At 41.2% G+C, this 17,137-nt stretch overlaps 1 protein-coding gene across 11 annotated transcripts in view; it reads left to right on the top strand.

Moving 5' to 3' along the window:
* Window positions 1–4,133: 4,133 nt before the first annotated feature.
* Window positions 4,134–17,137, top strand: part of herc1 (HECT and RLD domain containing E3 ubiquitin protein ligase family member 1) — an 80,867-nt gene continuing 67,863 nt past the window's right edge. For 9 of the 11 annotated variants that reach the window (XM_031323640.2, XM_035999678.1, XM_035999680.1 and 6 more), the window contains exons 1-6: window positions 4,134–4,360; window positions 9,505–10,481; window positions 12,377–12,472; window positions 12,777–12,971; window positions 14,599–14,910; window positions 15,498–15,594. In XM_031323640.2, the coding sequence (XP_031179500.1) occupies window positions 9,531–10,481; window positions 12,377–12,472; window positions 12,777–12,971; window positions 14,599–14,910; window positions 15,498–15,594 (1,651 nt within the window). In that variant the 5' untranslated portion in view covers window positions 4,134–4,360; window positions 9,505–9,530. Of the gene's footprint in view, window positions 4,361–9,504; window positions 10,482–12,376; window positions 12,473–12,776; window positions 12,972–14,598; window positions 14,911–15,497; window positions 15,595–17,137 lie in introns of those variants that run through there. The other 2 variants (XM_035999675.1, XM_035999683.1) reach the window with 1 other exon arrangement.

The raw sequence follows: 17,137 nt of genomic DNA, 5'->3' as shown, positions 1-17,137 counted from the left end.
ATCCCATAACAACAATAGAATCAAAGATATAATGCAATAGAATCAATAACCATTTGGATTGAAAACATAGGAAAACATGTTGTTGTTGTCATAACGACACACTATGAATACTGGGACCCAACTTTAGTCAGACAGCAGTTTGTATCAGAGAGTCGTTTGACTGTGACAATCCAAAGGTGCACATTGCAACGAGAGAAGAGACACTGGTCCAGCAGAATACACAGTTGGAAAACATGGAATTCCACTCCAGAGAGATTGAACCGCAAATGAATTTCTATCTCAGTTCACTTGAAGAACAAGTACGGTGTGAACTGAAGGACAGCGAGGCGAGGCTCACCCAATGTGAATCTGAGGGAAGAGTTCACCTGATCATCCGAGAGGACTTGCTGGCCAATGTCCTCGATCAGCTCCAACAACAGAGAGAGGGCAGCAGTTGGAGGCATGAGAAAGAGCTGATGCAGAGGGAGATGTGTGACTTGAAAGTTCAGCTGGCTGAACATGTCCACTCCCGACCCAGGGAAACAGAGTATCTGAAATCCCAGCTGGGAAAAATCAGCAACAGGCTGCGAAAAGCCCAAAAAGATCTCAACCTGCAGTACTTCATTACTGAAGACCTGAAAGTCGAATTGGAGCAGATGAAGGGAGAGAAGGAGGCCCTTAAAAACAATGTGGAGACTCAGAAGATGGAGCTTGGTAAAGAGAGACAGATGCTCGCGGTAGGTAAGACCACCAACGTGACGTTGGAGAGCTATCTGGAGATTGAGAGGGCTCAAGCTTAGGAGCTGAAGGATAAATTGAGCAAGATGGAGGAAGCTCTCCAAAAACAGGCAGAGGAGGTAAAGGAGATACTGGAAAGATCCCAGGCTTCCCATAGAGCCCAGCAGGATCAGGCTCTGGCTGAACGTGTCCACTCCCCACCCGGGGAAACAGAGTATCTGAAAACCCAGCTGGGAAGATTCTGCAACAGGCTGCGAAAAGCCCAGAAAGATCTCGACCTGCAGTACTTCATTACCGAAGACCTGAAAGTCGAATTGGAGCAGATGAAGGGAGAGAAGGAGGCCCTTAAAGACAATGTGGAGACTCAGAAGATTGAGCTTTGTAAGGAAAGACAGACGCTCCCCGTAGCTAAGACCAATGTGGAGTTAGAGTTGGAGAGCTATCTGGAAATGGAGAGGGCTCAAGCTCAGGAGCTGAAGGATAAATTGAGCAAGATGGAGGAAGCTCTCCAAAAACAGGACGAGGAGGCAAAGGAGATACTGGAATGATCCCAGTCTTCCCATAGAGCCCAGCTGGAGATGCAGGACAAAAGCAACAAGAAACTCATGGCTGCTCTTGAGAAAAAATGTGAACATCAGCTAGAGAGTGAGCGTGTCCTATGGCAGCAGGAGAAAACCTCCCTGCTGGAGGAGAGCAAGAAATCAAGAGCCTCATACGTGGATCAGAATGACGAGCAAAGCTTTGTGAGTGACTGCCTCCTGGCTGCTCTGAAGAAGACTGAGCAGCAGCTGGAGAGTCATCTCAACCAGTGGAAGGAGGACAAGTCATCCCTCCTTCAGGCCACAGAAAGCCTGAAGCTGACTCAGCAGGATAAAGAGTGGGAGAGGACCGAGAGCACCATGAGGTCCCAGCTGGTAGATCTTCAGAGCCAGATGATGCAAAAGCCAAAGAAGAAGAAGTGGTACAAAAAGCTTCTGCCTGGCTGAGGAAAAGAAAATTAATTTGTACTTCTGTCTGTCTGTCTGTCTGTCTGTCTGTGTGGGTCTGTCTGTCTGTCTGTCTGTCTGTGTGTGGGTGGGTCTGTCTGTCGGTGTGTCTGTCTGTGTGGGTCTGTCTGTCTGTGTGTGGGTCTGTCTGTCTGTCTGTGTGTGGGTGGGTCTGTCTTTGTGTGGGTGTGTCTGTCTGTCTGTGTGTGGGTCTGTCTGTCTGTCTGTCTGTGTGAGGGTGGGTCTGTCTGTCTGCGTGTGGGTGGGTCTGTCTGTATGTGTGGGTCTGTCTGTCTGTCTGTGTGTGTGTGTGTGTGTGTGTGTGTGTGTGTGTGTGTGTGTGTGTGTGTCTGTGTGTGTGTGTGTGTGTGTGGGTCTGTCTGTCTGTCTGTCTGTGTGTGTGTGTGTGTGTGTGTGTGTGTGGGGGGGGGGGGGTCTGTGTGTGTGTTTGGGTCTGTGTGTGGGTCTGTGTGTGTGTGTGTGTGTGTGTGTGTGTGTGTGTGTGTGTGTGTGTGTGTGTGTGCGTTTGCACGCAGGGCGTGTGATGCGTCAGTGCAGTAGTGTTGGAGTAGTAGTGCTGTAGTTAGTGCATGCTGCTTCTGCTTGCCACTCTCTGCTTTCAGCTACTGCCACCGGACAGCCCTTTTTTAGGGGCGAAAAGAGGAGCCGAGTGTGTAAGCCTCCTCAGCCGGTACATAGCCTCTCCACTGCCAAGATCTCGTACACGCCTCCCCGTGGCACACATGGTAACTGGTCCCTTGTGGTTCCAGGCTAAGTTGTACGGGATCTCGGAGCAGCAGTGGGCCCCAGAGACGTGGCATGCAGGCCCATCGGTGAATGGAAACGCCCTGATGCCCGTCAACCACTGTCCCAGCTATGGGTAAATAGTGAAGACCCCAACGGCGGCGCAGGCTTATACAAATGATCAATTGCAATATAATGCGTCACCAAAAGCTACCGAGCTCATTTCCATATATCGTTAAGTCCATGTATTGACTATCGCGACAGGCCTACTCGTGAGAGCAATATCTGGCTTTTTAGCTGCCGAATGCTCAACTATTTTCACCCGCTAGTTGTAACTGTTTCTCTCTGTCATTTGGTGCTGGTTAGGTGGCTTTATCAGAACTTTTTTTCACTTAAAACAGCTGCTTCCTGCTGATGGAAATTGTGCTGAAGAGAGCAGTGAGCGTGAGCCAAAACAGTAAAGTTGTAGGTTACGAAACAAATGACAACACATTGGCCAGAGTGACTAACAGACAGCCTCATCTTTAGCCTAAATCTATACATCTATCTAAACAGGAAGAGAGTAGTGCAATAAAATGGACATAAACACAAATAAGTTGTCTTTGAATCCTAAATCACAGTGCCCCATACATCTACATGTTTATGAAAGTACCACTTACATGAGAAATGAAGGGTTTTAATCAACTCCATCTCATCCCTTCAGACACACATTAACCACAAAAGTACATTTCATGTAGGACATGAGCTCTGGAATTCAGACTAAAGACAAATTAAAAAGAAAACCAAAAGAGAAATGTCTTATACCGACAGTATTAAAGCCTTTTATTATTATTGAACCAGGCAGTTAGAAGACACATCGCTATAAAAAAAAGCAGTATGCAGAAACTCAATGTGGCATATAATGATGGCATGAGGCTGCTGCTTAAAATGCCTCGATGGAGCAGTGCAAGCAAATGTTTGTAAGTGTTGATGTATCCACTTGTCCTGCTGTACTCAGGAATCTCATGTACAGATGTATGTGTAGACTAACTGAGTCATTGAATAGCATAACTGCAACACTAGTGAACCCTGCAATGAGTGCGGTCAGGTTTACTTCGAGATTGTGGAACCATTGGCGTTTTAGTCTATATGCTAATATCGGAACACTGTTTTTGTGTATTCAGGAACTTGACTGTTGTAGTCATTTCTTATTGTTTGTGTTTTATCTTGTCTGTCTTTTGCTATGTTTTGTATTGTGCTATGGACCGTTTTTTTGTGTCCTGAATAAAGAATATGATGATGATGATAATGATGACATGCTTTTACACAAAGTATAGCTGATAGTTAAATGCCTTAAATACATCACAGAAAATTAGTCACATGGCTAAAAATAAGGTTTTAAATACAATTATGAACCTGAAAATTAGCATAATATGAGCACTTTAACTCTTTTTTTTTTTAGAACATTTCTCATTTTGAGATGTTAAGTCATTAATATAATAATACTAAGTGATTATTTTTTAGATAGTTTTTCTCATTATTTTGAGATACTAAAAACTCTTTTTTCCATCACATTGGCGGAAATGGGCTTCTATAGATTCCCATGCCAATAATGAAACTCCTTTGAATTGAATTTGAAATAGACAGACAGACAGACAGGGAGACAGACAGGTCCCAACGTCACAGCCCTGGGCTGGGGCTCGGTGAGGGGGTTGGGTCTAAGCAGACTGCTCCCCTAGTTACACTGGAAGGTACGGGAGAGGCGGTCGGAGGCATGGAAACCCATACATGGCTCTGTCTCCTTTCACATTAACGTTATCGAAGCTTAGCTATAGATATTGACTGCACTGTTCGTGTTAATGCAATGAAGCAAAGTCAGGTTCTTGTGTAGGCACAACGCACAGAAGAGGGAGGAGGCCTTTGACAGTTTACTGGTAAGCGAGCTTTTTATTCCAGCTAACGTTAGGAAGTCTAGCTAGCAAGCTAACCTGCTATGATACAGCAGATAAGCCAACCCAACACTGGCTCAAATAGCTCCCGCAATATGGAGTTGGACTTTTTGGACAGGTGTGCGTACTAATATGACTAACGTTACATAACTTATTTATTAGCTTCCTGTCATTTCTGCACATTAGGGTGTCACGTCTGTGCTTTAGGTATTTTGTGCTTTCTTTGCTAGCTGAGTGACGTGAGGAAAGTTAGCTGACGGTAGCTAACGTAAACAGTATTGTCAGTTGACAGTCGTTGCAAAACAAATTGCCTTTCTAATCTGACACAATAAGCAGGCTAGCAACCTTCTTCTGCTTACCAGCCTGCTGCAAGTGTCGTGGTACTAGCTGTTTTTTGTTACCTGCCGGTTGTTAATTATGTGCTAACAACCTCAGCTAAAAACAATTAAATTAATGTTAGCATGGGCCGTTGATGCATAGGACTTGTCCATTTAGCTAGCTAGATGCTAACCGCTTATAATCACACTAGTCGTACATAAACAACTGCAGTGTTTCCTGTAACCTCATCAGTGTGACTGTCAACCAGCTGTCAACACGAAGGAGTGTCTGAAGAAAGTCACTCACATGCACTAGCTATATGCTGGAGCAAAACAGGCACAAAAATGGAGGCAAGCATACAATGTAAATAATAAACATGATGCGTGTTTATACAACAGGATGATGATTTTACAGTAGCTCAGGCAGGCTGTAGTCAGAGGTGGAAGACGTACTCAGATCTTAAAAGTAGCAATACCACAGTGTAGAACTACTCTGTAACCAGTAAAGTCCTGCATTAAAAATGTTACTTAAGTAAAAGTACAAAGGTTTTAGCATCAAAATATACTAATAGAACCAAAAGTAAATGTAAGTTACTCTTCATGCAGAATGGCTAATATCAGAATAATTATTATTGATGCATTAATGTGTACATCAGTTTAATGTTGCAGCTGTTAAATGTGGAGCTATTTTATTTTCTAAATAGGCTCCTAGATGATAACTGCCTATAATCACATTGTAGTCTTACCTAAACAGCTGCAGTGTTGCCTGTAACCATAGTGTGACTGTCAACACGAAAAAAGTCACTTACCTTCACTATAACCTGAAGAAAAACCGGCACCAAGAATGGAGGCAAGCACAAAATGTTAATAATAAATCCAACTTAGTACTCATCATGCAGAATGGCATTTCTTTTAAATATATCTACTTTAGCTATATGTATATTTCTATAAATGTTGCTTGGGAATTTACCCCCAGGATTGATAAATCAACATAATTTATTTGCTAATTCAATTTTGTTTTATTATAGTTATTATTAAGATTTGTATAAGTAACTGAAGTTATCAAATAAATGTAGTGAAGTAAAAAGTGCAACATTTGCCCCTGAAATGTAGTGGTGTAGAAGTATAAAGTAGCAACATAGAAATACTCAAGCACAAGTACTTCAAAATTGTACTTAGGTAGGGCTGAGTTCAAATATATTCTCTGAGAATCTCTTTTAAGCTGGTATTGTAACTGAAATGTCCCTAACCTAATTGATATCGCATCTGAAATGTAGCCTACATTATTTTAGTAAATGCACTTAGTCATGTTCCACCACTGGCTGTAATGAATATTCATAAGTCCTTCATGACATGAATGAGTGTTTTGACCTGCACACTCACACATTGAACCACAGAGATTATTGATTAGTTAACATGGCTTTGATAAAATGCATTGTATATTCTGTTTAAATAGGTGCATTTTTTGGTTAAAGTTAGAAGCATTTTCACAACAGTATGTGGTTCTGTAGTTCACATACTGTTTAGGCTTTGTATATTGAAATTCTGGATGGATCAGGTAATGCTCGCAGTAGATCTTGTATTTGGCTTGTGAGGCTTGGCAACAGTATAGTGACTAAAAAATGCCCTAACTGTTCTGTTTCTTAACTGGCCTAATTTCCAGCCGTTTTCCTTTACGATCAAATCTACAATGGCAAAATGCATGCCGTGATCAGTAGGGCTGGATATCGCCAATGATTTCGCAATTTGATTCCGATTCACAAGGTCCAGATTCAATTATATTTCTAATTCGATATCAATTAGGTTAGGGACATTTCAGTTACAATACATCAATTTTGCTTCGATATAAAAGAGATTCTCTGTAAATTGTACAAGCAAGAAGCATCCCTCAAATATGTTTTTATAATGCACAAGGTGAAAAGGCATATATTAAAAGATCGATTTGGGGATTTTATTAATCGATATTAGATCACTCAAACAAAGAGCGATTATAGTTGGAGAATAGATTACTTTAACCCAGCCCTAGTGATCACGTCACCTTGAGATTAGCCCACTTGGTCAACACAATGTTGTAGGGTTTGGTGTGCTTTAGCCAGGAATGTTGCTGTTTTGGTTACTTTACTTTGCATAGGATTTTCAAAAATCATTCAAGGTGCTGAGCCTGAAATGGCATGTCACTGTATTTAACCTTATAGGTCATAGCCAATCTTTAGTCGGCAGTAGTCTGGTTGTCAGCAGATCCATCGTCTTGCCAATCCATATGCAGTTTACTGCTTCCTTCCATGGTTATTTCACTTAAAGTGCTCATATTATGCTCATTTTCAGGTTCATAATTCTATTTAGAGGTTGTACCAGAATAGGTTTATGTGGTTACATTTTCAGAAAACACCACCAAAGTACCAATTGTACTGCACATTGCTGCAGCTCCTCTTTCTCTTTTGTTTTAGCTACAGAGTGAGACATCTCACTTCTGTTCCATCTTTGTTGGGAGTCGCACATGCGCAGTAAGGACTACTAGCCAGTCAGAAGCAGAGTATGAGGGCGTGCCCTGACAGTACCTAGGTAAGGACTACTAGCCAGTCAGAAGCAGAGTATGAGGGCGTGTCCTGACAGTAACTAGGTAAGGACTACTAGCCAGTCAGAAGCAGAGTATGAGAGCGTGCCCTGACAGTAACTAGGTAAGGACTACTAGCCAGTCAGAAGCAGAGTATGAGGGCGTGTCCTGACAGTACCTAGGTAAGGACTACTAGCCAGTCAGAAGCAGAGTATGAGGGCGTACCATGCTAGCAGCTAGGTGAGCATTATAACGTGTGTTCCAAAGTGACCACGTTTGTCTCTGAAGTAAAGGCTGGACTACAATAGAGCTGTTTGGAGCAGTTAGTGAACAGTGTTTTCTGTTGGAGATGGTAAGTCCCTTTGGGGTGGACTTTGGGCTTTTTCACTTTGTAAACCTATAACATGCACAAAAGATATATAACACAATAAAGGAAAGGGGAAAAGCCAAAAAGCATAAAATGAGCTCTTAAATGTTTACAAGTCAAATAGATCAGTGCAAGTGCTCTGTCTGAATGGGGTTTTATCTCAGCTGTAAGATAATAGCCTGCAGTTACCATTGATTACATTAAATCTATGAGGGATTTAATCTGTGATTGGTTATATAAATACATGCATATTATTTAACATTCAGTTTTTGTTCACTTTATCCCAAAAAGGTGTTGATTCATGTCTACGGCATTTCTAAAGCTTTTGTCTTTCATGGCTTGTGTCATTGACTTTTGGATACATGTTGCAAATATTGAACTTTAAAAAACAGTGAAACAGTTCAACAAATCGACAGTGAAAACACCTTGAACTGTGAAATTTTCTTTAATACATTTCCCGTTGAGCCTTTTGAATTTCCCTTTAGAACGAGACAAAACAAGAGTTTACTTGCAAAAACGTAATGTGCAAAATAATCGTTTTTCTCGACTACATTGTTTTTGTAATCGTTAGGAGCCGAAATCGAAATCGCGATCAAAATTAGATTAATTGCACAGCCATAGTTGTATTGGCTTGTAGGGGTGTGCAGAAAAATCGATTCACAGTCGAATCGCGATTCAAGCTCTACCGATTCAAAATCGATTCATATTTTTAAATAAAAAAGAAATATATATATATATATTTTTTTTTTAATTGTATGTCTACTGCAATCACATGGGAAAAGTAACTACATTTACAGACTGTGAATAGTTTGTGTTAATCGAGAATCGCTTTTGAATCGAAAATCGATTTTGAATCAAATCTTGAGCCTGAAAATCGATATTGAATCGTGACATTTTCTGAATAGTGCACCCCTATTGGCTTGCATTGTTTTGAAAATTCCACCTTAATGTACATATTTGGTGGGCCGACAGATATTAGAAAAACTTCAATAGCGTCAATACACTCATTAGCTGCCTCTGGTGTATCCTGGATCCATGAAATAACTGGCCTTTAAAAATAAAAGTCTGCCTGCCTCTATGGGAATTTAACATAGGGGTGTACTTACTTATGCCCCCTGTATTTTAAGGAAGAACATTTATTTATTTACGATACATTATTCATTCACAAAGAAAATCGGTGTCCTTAAAGATTGGATTTTTCCATTTTTTTTAATTAAGGCATTAAGCTCAATTTCAAATTTTTATTCCTCTTTTTAGTCAACTTTAGCATGGGTTCATAAACGTATGAGTGCCGCTGTATGGCAGACCGGAATTATTGCTCAAAAGTATGGCGTAACTTCACAAATGACAAAAGTAATGAAATAAAATGTAATCAATGTGCAAATATAATTTTGGTACAATTGTTAGTAATACTTTGAGTAACATGATAAAGCATTTGTAAACCTTTATTTACACTTAGAGCAGTGGTCTTTTTTGCAGAACACTCATTTACTGCAGCGTGACATACGATTGGAAATCAGACATTTTCAGTCAGCAGACAGTCCTGCTCTAAAGGGAAAATATAGATAACCTATTTTCTGTTTTGATATACAGTATAATAGGTCGTATTTACCCTGATTGCCTCATCTGCTTTGATAGCACATACAGTAGATCCATGTTTGTTTCTTCATCTTGATTCATGGGATTATCCAGTGAAGAAGCTGTGATAATTGGTTTAGGTTGACACCTAGAAGAATATTGCAAACTGGAAACTATTGATAGCCTCAAACGGAAGATTATTGATTTCTTTATCTTTATGTGGCCCTTTGAAGAAAGACAGCATGTAAAATAGAAATTGCTGTCCACAAGCTTGGTATTAACATTTAGTATGATGTCGACTCTGTGTTTTCAGGACTGATGGCTCCAGAGTGACATGCCATGGCTTTAATGATCCCCCCGGTGAAGCTCAAATGGCTGGAGCACCTAAACAGCTCATGGATCACGGAGGACAGTGAGTCGATAGCCACGCGGGAGGGAGTCTCGGTGCTCTACTCAAAGCTGCTGGCCAACAAAGAGGCTGTGCTGCTGCCCCAGCAGGTGCTGTGTCTGAAAGGCCCCCAGCTTCCAGACTTTGAGCGTGAATCCCTCTCTAGCGATGAACAGGAGCACTACCTGGATGCTCTACTCAGCAGCCAGTTGGCCTTGGCCAAGATGGTCTGCTCTGACTCTCCCTTTGCTGCTGCCCTGCGCAAACGCGTGCTGGTGCTCCAGCGCATCTTCTACGCACTTTCCAACAAGTACCACGACAAGGGAAAGGTCAAGCAGCAGCAGCACTCTCCAGAGAACAACTCGGGCTCGGCTGATCTGCACTCTGTCAGCGAGCGGCCACGCTCCAGCACCGATGCCCTCATTGAGATGGGTGTCCGCACGGGCCTCAGCCTTCTTTTTGCTCTCCTGCGCCAGAGCTGGATGATGCCTCCTCCACCGAGCCCCGGTGGAGGTCCTGGGGGCAACATAAACTTGTGTAATGACGTCATTCACACAGCTATTGATGTGGTTAGCTCCCTGCCACCCCTCTCTCTGGCCAACGAGAGCAAGATCCCGCCAATGGGCCTGGACTGCCTGGCCCAGGTCACCACTTTTCTGAAGGGGGTGACCATGCCAAACTCTGGGGCGGATATTTTAGGGCGGCGGCTTGCCTCAGAGCTACTGCTAGGGCTGGCTTCCCAGAGAGGGTCCCTGCGCTACTTGCTGGAGTGGATTGAGATGGCCTTGGCTGCATCAGCTGTGGTCAGTGCTATGGAGGAGAACAAGGTGCTACAGAACCAAGAAGGGCTCATCGGCTACGACTGTTTCATGAACATCCTCATGCAGATGAGACGGTCTTTGGTAAGTAGCCTAAACATTAACAATACTGACAGTTTGGAAGTTTTTTTAGTGGTTTAATAACTTAAAGGTCCCATGGCATGAAATTGTCACTTTATGAGGTTTTTTAACATTAATATGAGTTCCCCCAGCCTGCCTATGGTCCCCCAGTGGCTAGAAATGGCGATAGATGTAAACCGAGCCCTGGGTATCCTGCTCTGCCTTTGAGAAAATGAAAGCTCAGATGGACCAATCTGGAATCTTCCTCCTTATGAGGTCATAAGGAGGAAGGTTATCTCCCCTTTCTCTGCTTTGCCTGCCCAGAGAATTTAGCCCGTCCATGAGAAAGAGAGAGACATCATGGCTTGAAAAACAAGCGAAGCATGGCAGTTGGTCAAGGCCACACCCCCACTCTCCACCTTGCCCCCCCCTCTCTCCTCCTCAATAGCATTTAAAGCTACAGACACAGAAATGGCACATCCTAAGGAAAGCTCATTGTGGGACTGGCTCTAGTGGCTGTAATTCTGCACCAAGGCTGAATTTCGGGAAAGAGACTTCAGATACAGTATTAGGGGACCACTAAAGTCTATATAAAAGAGACTTCAGATACAGTATTAGGGGACCACTAAGGTCTATATAAAAGAGACTTCAGATACAGTATTAGAGGACCACTAAGGTCTATATAAAAGAGACTTCAGATACAGTATTAGGGGACCACTAAGGTCTATATAAAAGAGACTTCAGATACAGTATTAGGGGACCACTAAGGCCTATATAAAAGAGACTTCAGATACAGTATTAGGGGACCACTAAGGCCTATATAAAAGAGACTTCAGATACAGTATTAGGGGACCACTAAGGCCTATATAAAAGAGACTTCAGATACAGTATTAGGGGACCACTAAGGCCTATATAAAAGAGACTTCAGATACAGTATTAGGGGACCACTAAGGTCTATATAAAAGAGACTTCAGATACAGTATTACGGGACCACTAAGGTCTATATAAAAGAGACTTCAGATACAGTATTAGGGGACCACTAAGGTCTATATAAAAGAGACTTCAGATACAGTATTAGAGGACCACTAAGGTCTACATAAAAGAGACTTCAGATATAGTATTAGGGGACCACTAAGGCCTATATAAAAGAGACTTCAGATACAGTATTAGGGGACCACTGAGGTCTATATAAAAGAGACTTCAGATACAGTATTAGAGGACCACTAAGGTCTATATAAAAGAGACTTCAGATACAGTATTAGGGGACCACTAAGGCCTATATAAAAGGATCCAAAGAGCAGCATGTCATGGGACCTTTAAGCCAGAAAGCAGCAAATGTTGTAACCTCTGCTTACATCAAAGACACAGTAGCCTAGACAGCTTTCATTGCTCTGAGCTGTCAAACGGAGCATGACAAAATTGTCATGCTCCTTCTATTGAGTATTATTATTTATTTATTTATTTATTATATTCAACAAAATAGTTCTTGTCTCTATGGAAAACTGTGGAAACGGTAGAAACTTAATGCAAATAATGTTCAGGACAATGAACAACACATTCATTCATTTCATCCACCTGTGTGCTTTATAGTTCAGGTAATGTATTATGATCTTAAGGTGTGAAAATTGACACTATTTACTTGGAGACGATCAGTAAAGCATGACCTGCATTCTGCCCCCACCAGAGTTATCGCTTACGTGAATTCTCACGAACCAAATACAAACATAATGTCCTACGCTCTCTGACTCATAGAAGTTATTTAAGTTTTTTCAAAGATTTTTGCTTCTCTGAAATGTACCACGTTGCGTAGGTTGTTTTTGGTTCCTACCACATTTAATGTTGCATAGATAAATTAATGTTTCTTTTTTGCGGCAATGTATGGTCTAAACATTGATTTGTGCATGTGATTGTCTCCTCAGGGCTCCTCAGCAGATCGCAGCCAGTGGAGAGAACCCACGCGATCCTCTGATGGCTTGTGCTCACTGTATGAGGCAGCACTCTGTCTTTTTGAAGAAGTAAGAAACCTTAACAGTATTTTACTTCCAGGACTTTGTATCTGTATACTGTATGTACACCTCAACAAGCTAATTTATAAGAGGGAATATAGCCTTCTTTTAGATCCTTGTTCAAAACTGTCATACTCCTCTGAGTTACTAATTAAACAATGCGTTGTGCTTATTTTCTTTTTTTCTTATTGTTACTTTACTTGGAAGTATAAGGAGTAGATGTAATGCTGAGGAACACATCAGACACAAGTGATTATTCTAAAGAGAGTAAACATGTCTGGAGCGGTTCTTTAATCGTGTCCGTTTCTTCCAGGTATGTCGAATGGCGTCAGACTACTCACGCACCTGCGTCAGCCCCGACAGCATACAGACCGGTGAAGCACCCGTGGTGTCTGAAACCTGTGAGGTGTACGTGTGGGGCAGTAACAGCAGCCACCAGCTCGTGGAGGGTACACAGGAGAAGATCCTGCAGCCCAAGTTGGCCGCCAGCTTCGCCGATGCACAGACAGTAAGAGAAAACTGTTCACATGTCTTCTGTAGGGTTGGGTATCGTTTGGATTTTTTACGATTCCGATGCTGAACCGGTACTTTTTAAAATGATTCCGATTCCTAAACCGATTCTTGAAAAAGTGAAAAATGACATAAAAGAAAGGCTCTTTTTATAGAGTTTTTTTTTTTTTTTAAATTGAACAACAATATATTAACGTTGAGTGAATGGTTAATATGCTTTTACGTCCGTTTTGGTGAGCCCAGAGGGAAAATATGGCATTTTAAAAGTAGCCTACATTTACAGTAGCTAGCTAACGGTAGACTACAGAGATATTTTTACGTCCGTTTCGGAGCGACAGAGGGAAAATACTTCAGTCGACACATTAAGTGGAACCGAAATGAGGAACCGAAATTTGCGTTCTAATCCGATCCGATTCCTACCGGTTGTGTAGGAACCGGTTCCATAGTGGAACCGGGTTTCGGTACCCAACCCTAGTCTTCTGTAGAGCTGTATGTCTGCACATGTTAAGAGAGCAAACATTTTTTATCCTGTATTTATCATAAGAAGTGGAGAAAATGTCATGCGTTTCAAAAGAAATTTTGGCAAATGGGTTGTTGAAAGTATATTTATTCTTCAAAGCATGAGTTATACTAATCGGCATAAAAGAAGGGCACTGTACAGACATAGTGACATACTGCATTCAAATTAAAATTTCACTGGTTTCTCCTGCAGTGAAACTGCAGCTGTAGATCAAAGCAATGTGTATAGGATGGATGGATGGATGGATGGATGGATAGATAGATAGATGCCCTTTTAAGATGGAGGAGCAGTGCAGCACAATGGCCTTGTCTGTTTCTGTTAGGAAAGAAAGGAATCTCCCATTATAAAGAGAACAGACAGTTATAAATAGGGCTGCAACTAACGATTATTTTCATACTAGATTAATCTGTCGATTATTTTCTCGATTAATCGATTAGTTGTTTGATCTATAAAAATGTCAAAACATGGGGAAAAAGGTGGATCAGTGTTTCCCAAAGCCCAAGATGACGTCCTCAAATGTCTTGTTTTGTCCCCAACTCAAAGATATTCAGTTTCCTGTCACAGAGGAGAGAAGACACTAGAAGATATTCACATCTAACAAGCTGGAACCTGAGAAATCTTATTTTTTTTAATAAAAAAATGACTCAAACGATTAATCGATTATCAAAATAGTTGGCGATTAATTTAATAGTTGACAACTAATCAATTCATCGTTGCACCTCTAGTTATAAACTGTATAATTCACAATTATAGTGAATTATAGAACATTTTACCGTTTGCACTTTTGCACTTTACATCTTTGTACAATATCAGGGGGCAATTCTGTAGAATGAGGTTGCACAAACTTATTTTTTTTAATTTGCTGATGTTATGAAGGAAGGGGGAAAATCACAAAAAAGTACACAGGAAATTGAGCAATTAAATATAAGGAACTCAGAAAATCTGAAACTGTTATATGGCGGATGGGTCATATGCTTTTATGATATACTGTAGCATCACCCCATAGCATATGCCGTTGGTAGGAGGCCAGTTGTGTGAGAATGCTGAGTCAGCCTGCAGTCTTTCACCACAGACAGACACACAGCTTCTCCTCATTCCTCTGCAGATTGAAGCAGGCCAGTACTGCACTTTTGTGATCTCATCTGATGGCTCCGTGAGGGCCTGCGGGAAGGGCAGCTACGGCCGCTTGGGCCTCGGGGACTCCAACAACCAATCAACGCTCAAAAAGCTGACCTTTGAACCCCACCGTGCCATCAAGAAGGTGTCGTCATCCAAGGGCTCGGATGGCCACACGCTGGCCTTCACTACGGAGGGCGAGGTGTTCAGCTGGGGTGACGGTGATTACGGCAAGCTGGGTCACGGGAACAGCTCAACGCAGAAATACCCCAAACTTATCCAGGGGCCACTACAGGGGAAGGTAGGGTCACACCCAGTACAACTTGACACATGGTATAGTATTTACATGGTATACATTACAGCTTGTGATGCTTTGAAATCCAGTAATACATTTAAAGCAGGGACTGACAGGTTTTTAAATCTGCCTGTCAGCTTTGTTATTTTACAGCATGTGTCACCTTCTACAGAATTAATTCGGAATCAGAGTTGGAACAGCTTCTGGTTGAAATGTTTGTACATTCAACAGAGTCTCTTGGCTGGTTCGTAGTTCCAGAATTTCAGGAGTAGAGTTTTTTTTTTTTTTTTTTTTTTTTTTTAAGATATAATCATCTATACTTTCCACTTCACCTGGTGAAATATTTTTGCAGCAGCAACTTCATGGTGTCAACATTCTGAAAGAGACTTGTCCTGGTAGATTGCAATAATTATCAGCTGAATATAAAAATGCAGATGTTGATTTTTTTTTTTTTATGAGTTTCTTATAGCTGCTTTCTCCTAGGCCTACTGTTTGGAAAATGGACCGTTGAAATTCAATGGACGTCTCTTTGCTTGTGCTTTTACTGGCATTAATAAAGTATGATAATGTGTATGGCTTTTGTGTTGTGTCAGGTGGTGGTGTGTGTGTCTGCTGGCTACAGACACAGTGCTGCAGTCAGTGAGGATGGAGAGCTGTACACATGGGGTGAAGGAGATTTTGGAAGATTAGGTAAGTTGCTGAACCACTTAATCCCTAAAATAAAAAGGATCTCTCTAACTGTCAAATAGTTCCCAGTATGGCCGTGCCGATTGTCTTGTTTTGGGGCTTCAGAGTTTCCATACAGTTTATGATCCCTCCACAAAAGGAAGTGTTGCCAGTTTGGATGGTTTAATCTAAAATGTTGCAACACATTTCACATTTCAGTAAAATGCTTTACAGAAATAGATTCTTGAGTAAGACTCAAAGCTTGTCTTGAAGCATTGTTTTCAGTTAGTTACTGATAGCTTTCAACAATCTGTTGTGTATTTGTTAGGGACTGACAGGTTTTTAAATCTGCCTGTCAGCTTTGTTATTTTACAGCATGTGTCACCTTCTACAGAATTAATTCGGAATCATAGTTGGAACAGCTTCTGGTTGAAATGTTTGTACGTTCAACAGAGTCTCTTGGCTGGTTCGTAGTTCCAGAATTTCAGGAGTTGGGACATGTTTATCTCTTAAACAGTTGCATTGTACACTAAAGCAGTAATGCAAAAGTGGCGTGAAATTTACTGAGACTGAGGCATGCACAGTTGGCCAAAGCGTATATCATTTTACATCGTTGCATGTTCATATTAAATGTGGCCAAAGCTTCAATGAGGTAAACATATGTTAAAGTAATCAGATTTCATACTGTTCTAAACACTCCACTTCGAACAGTTTTTTACTCTTGGCTCGAAATTGACATTGTCAGTTTGTGCCAGATTTTCTTATGTGGTCATCTGCTCTAGGCACTTAACTGCAGTGATTACACAGTTTGCTACATGTACATGTAGCTCCAAGTAGAGGTCAACCGATAGTGGATTTTACCGATACCGATAGCTAGGTTGGGCCGTATTTGCCGATAACCGATTAATCGACCGATAGTATTTAGAATTGATACTGGATAAAAACAAACATGACACTCCAAGTAAAACAGTGCTGAACTTTATTATAAAAATAAAAAAAACTGTATTGAACCATGAAAACATGCTAAATGAAATAAATATATAAATGTAAATAAATATTGAAGTCAATAAAAGACAAAAGACAAAAAGTAATAAATAACAAATAAAAACAGTTAAACTCAACATTAACTGTTTAACTGTACAGCAATGCTACACAAGCATGTGTGTTGTCTAAAACAGTTCTCCTACATATTTGGAGTCATCCAGTGCAAAAATAAACATAATGAGCATTATAATTCATATAAAGGACAAACTATTTACATTTCTTCAAAAAAATGTATGGCCCAAATGTATGCCAAATCTCAAAACAGTGACGCCATTCTTCTCTGTAGAACGGTTTAGAACGGTAACAGACGATCTCTGACCTGGAGGGATCTATCTTTCCCACTTTATACTCTTTGTTCTCGCTTGGATGCCCATATAAGGCGTAATGTGTGACGGACCTGCCTTCCCATTGGTTGAAAACATAAACAAAGGCATCATGGGAGATCCCCTTGTCGGTAGCACCTACTGTCTATGGGTAGCACGGAGTTAGCGGCAGAAATGACCGAAAACGTGATGAATTATGG

Source organism: Sander lucioperca, chromosome 3, assembly GCF_008315115.2.
Source record: "Sander lucioperca isolate FBNREF2018 chromosome 3, SLUC_FBN_1.2, whole genome shotgun sequence".
In the NCBI taxonomy this organism is placed as follows: domain Eukaryota; kingdom Metazoa; phylum Chordata; class Actinopteri; order Perciformes; family Percidae; genus Sander; species Sander lucioperca.
The sequence above is the reverse complement of the archived record's forward strand: the minus strand, read 5'-3'. Positions and strand labels throughout refer to the sequence as shown.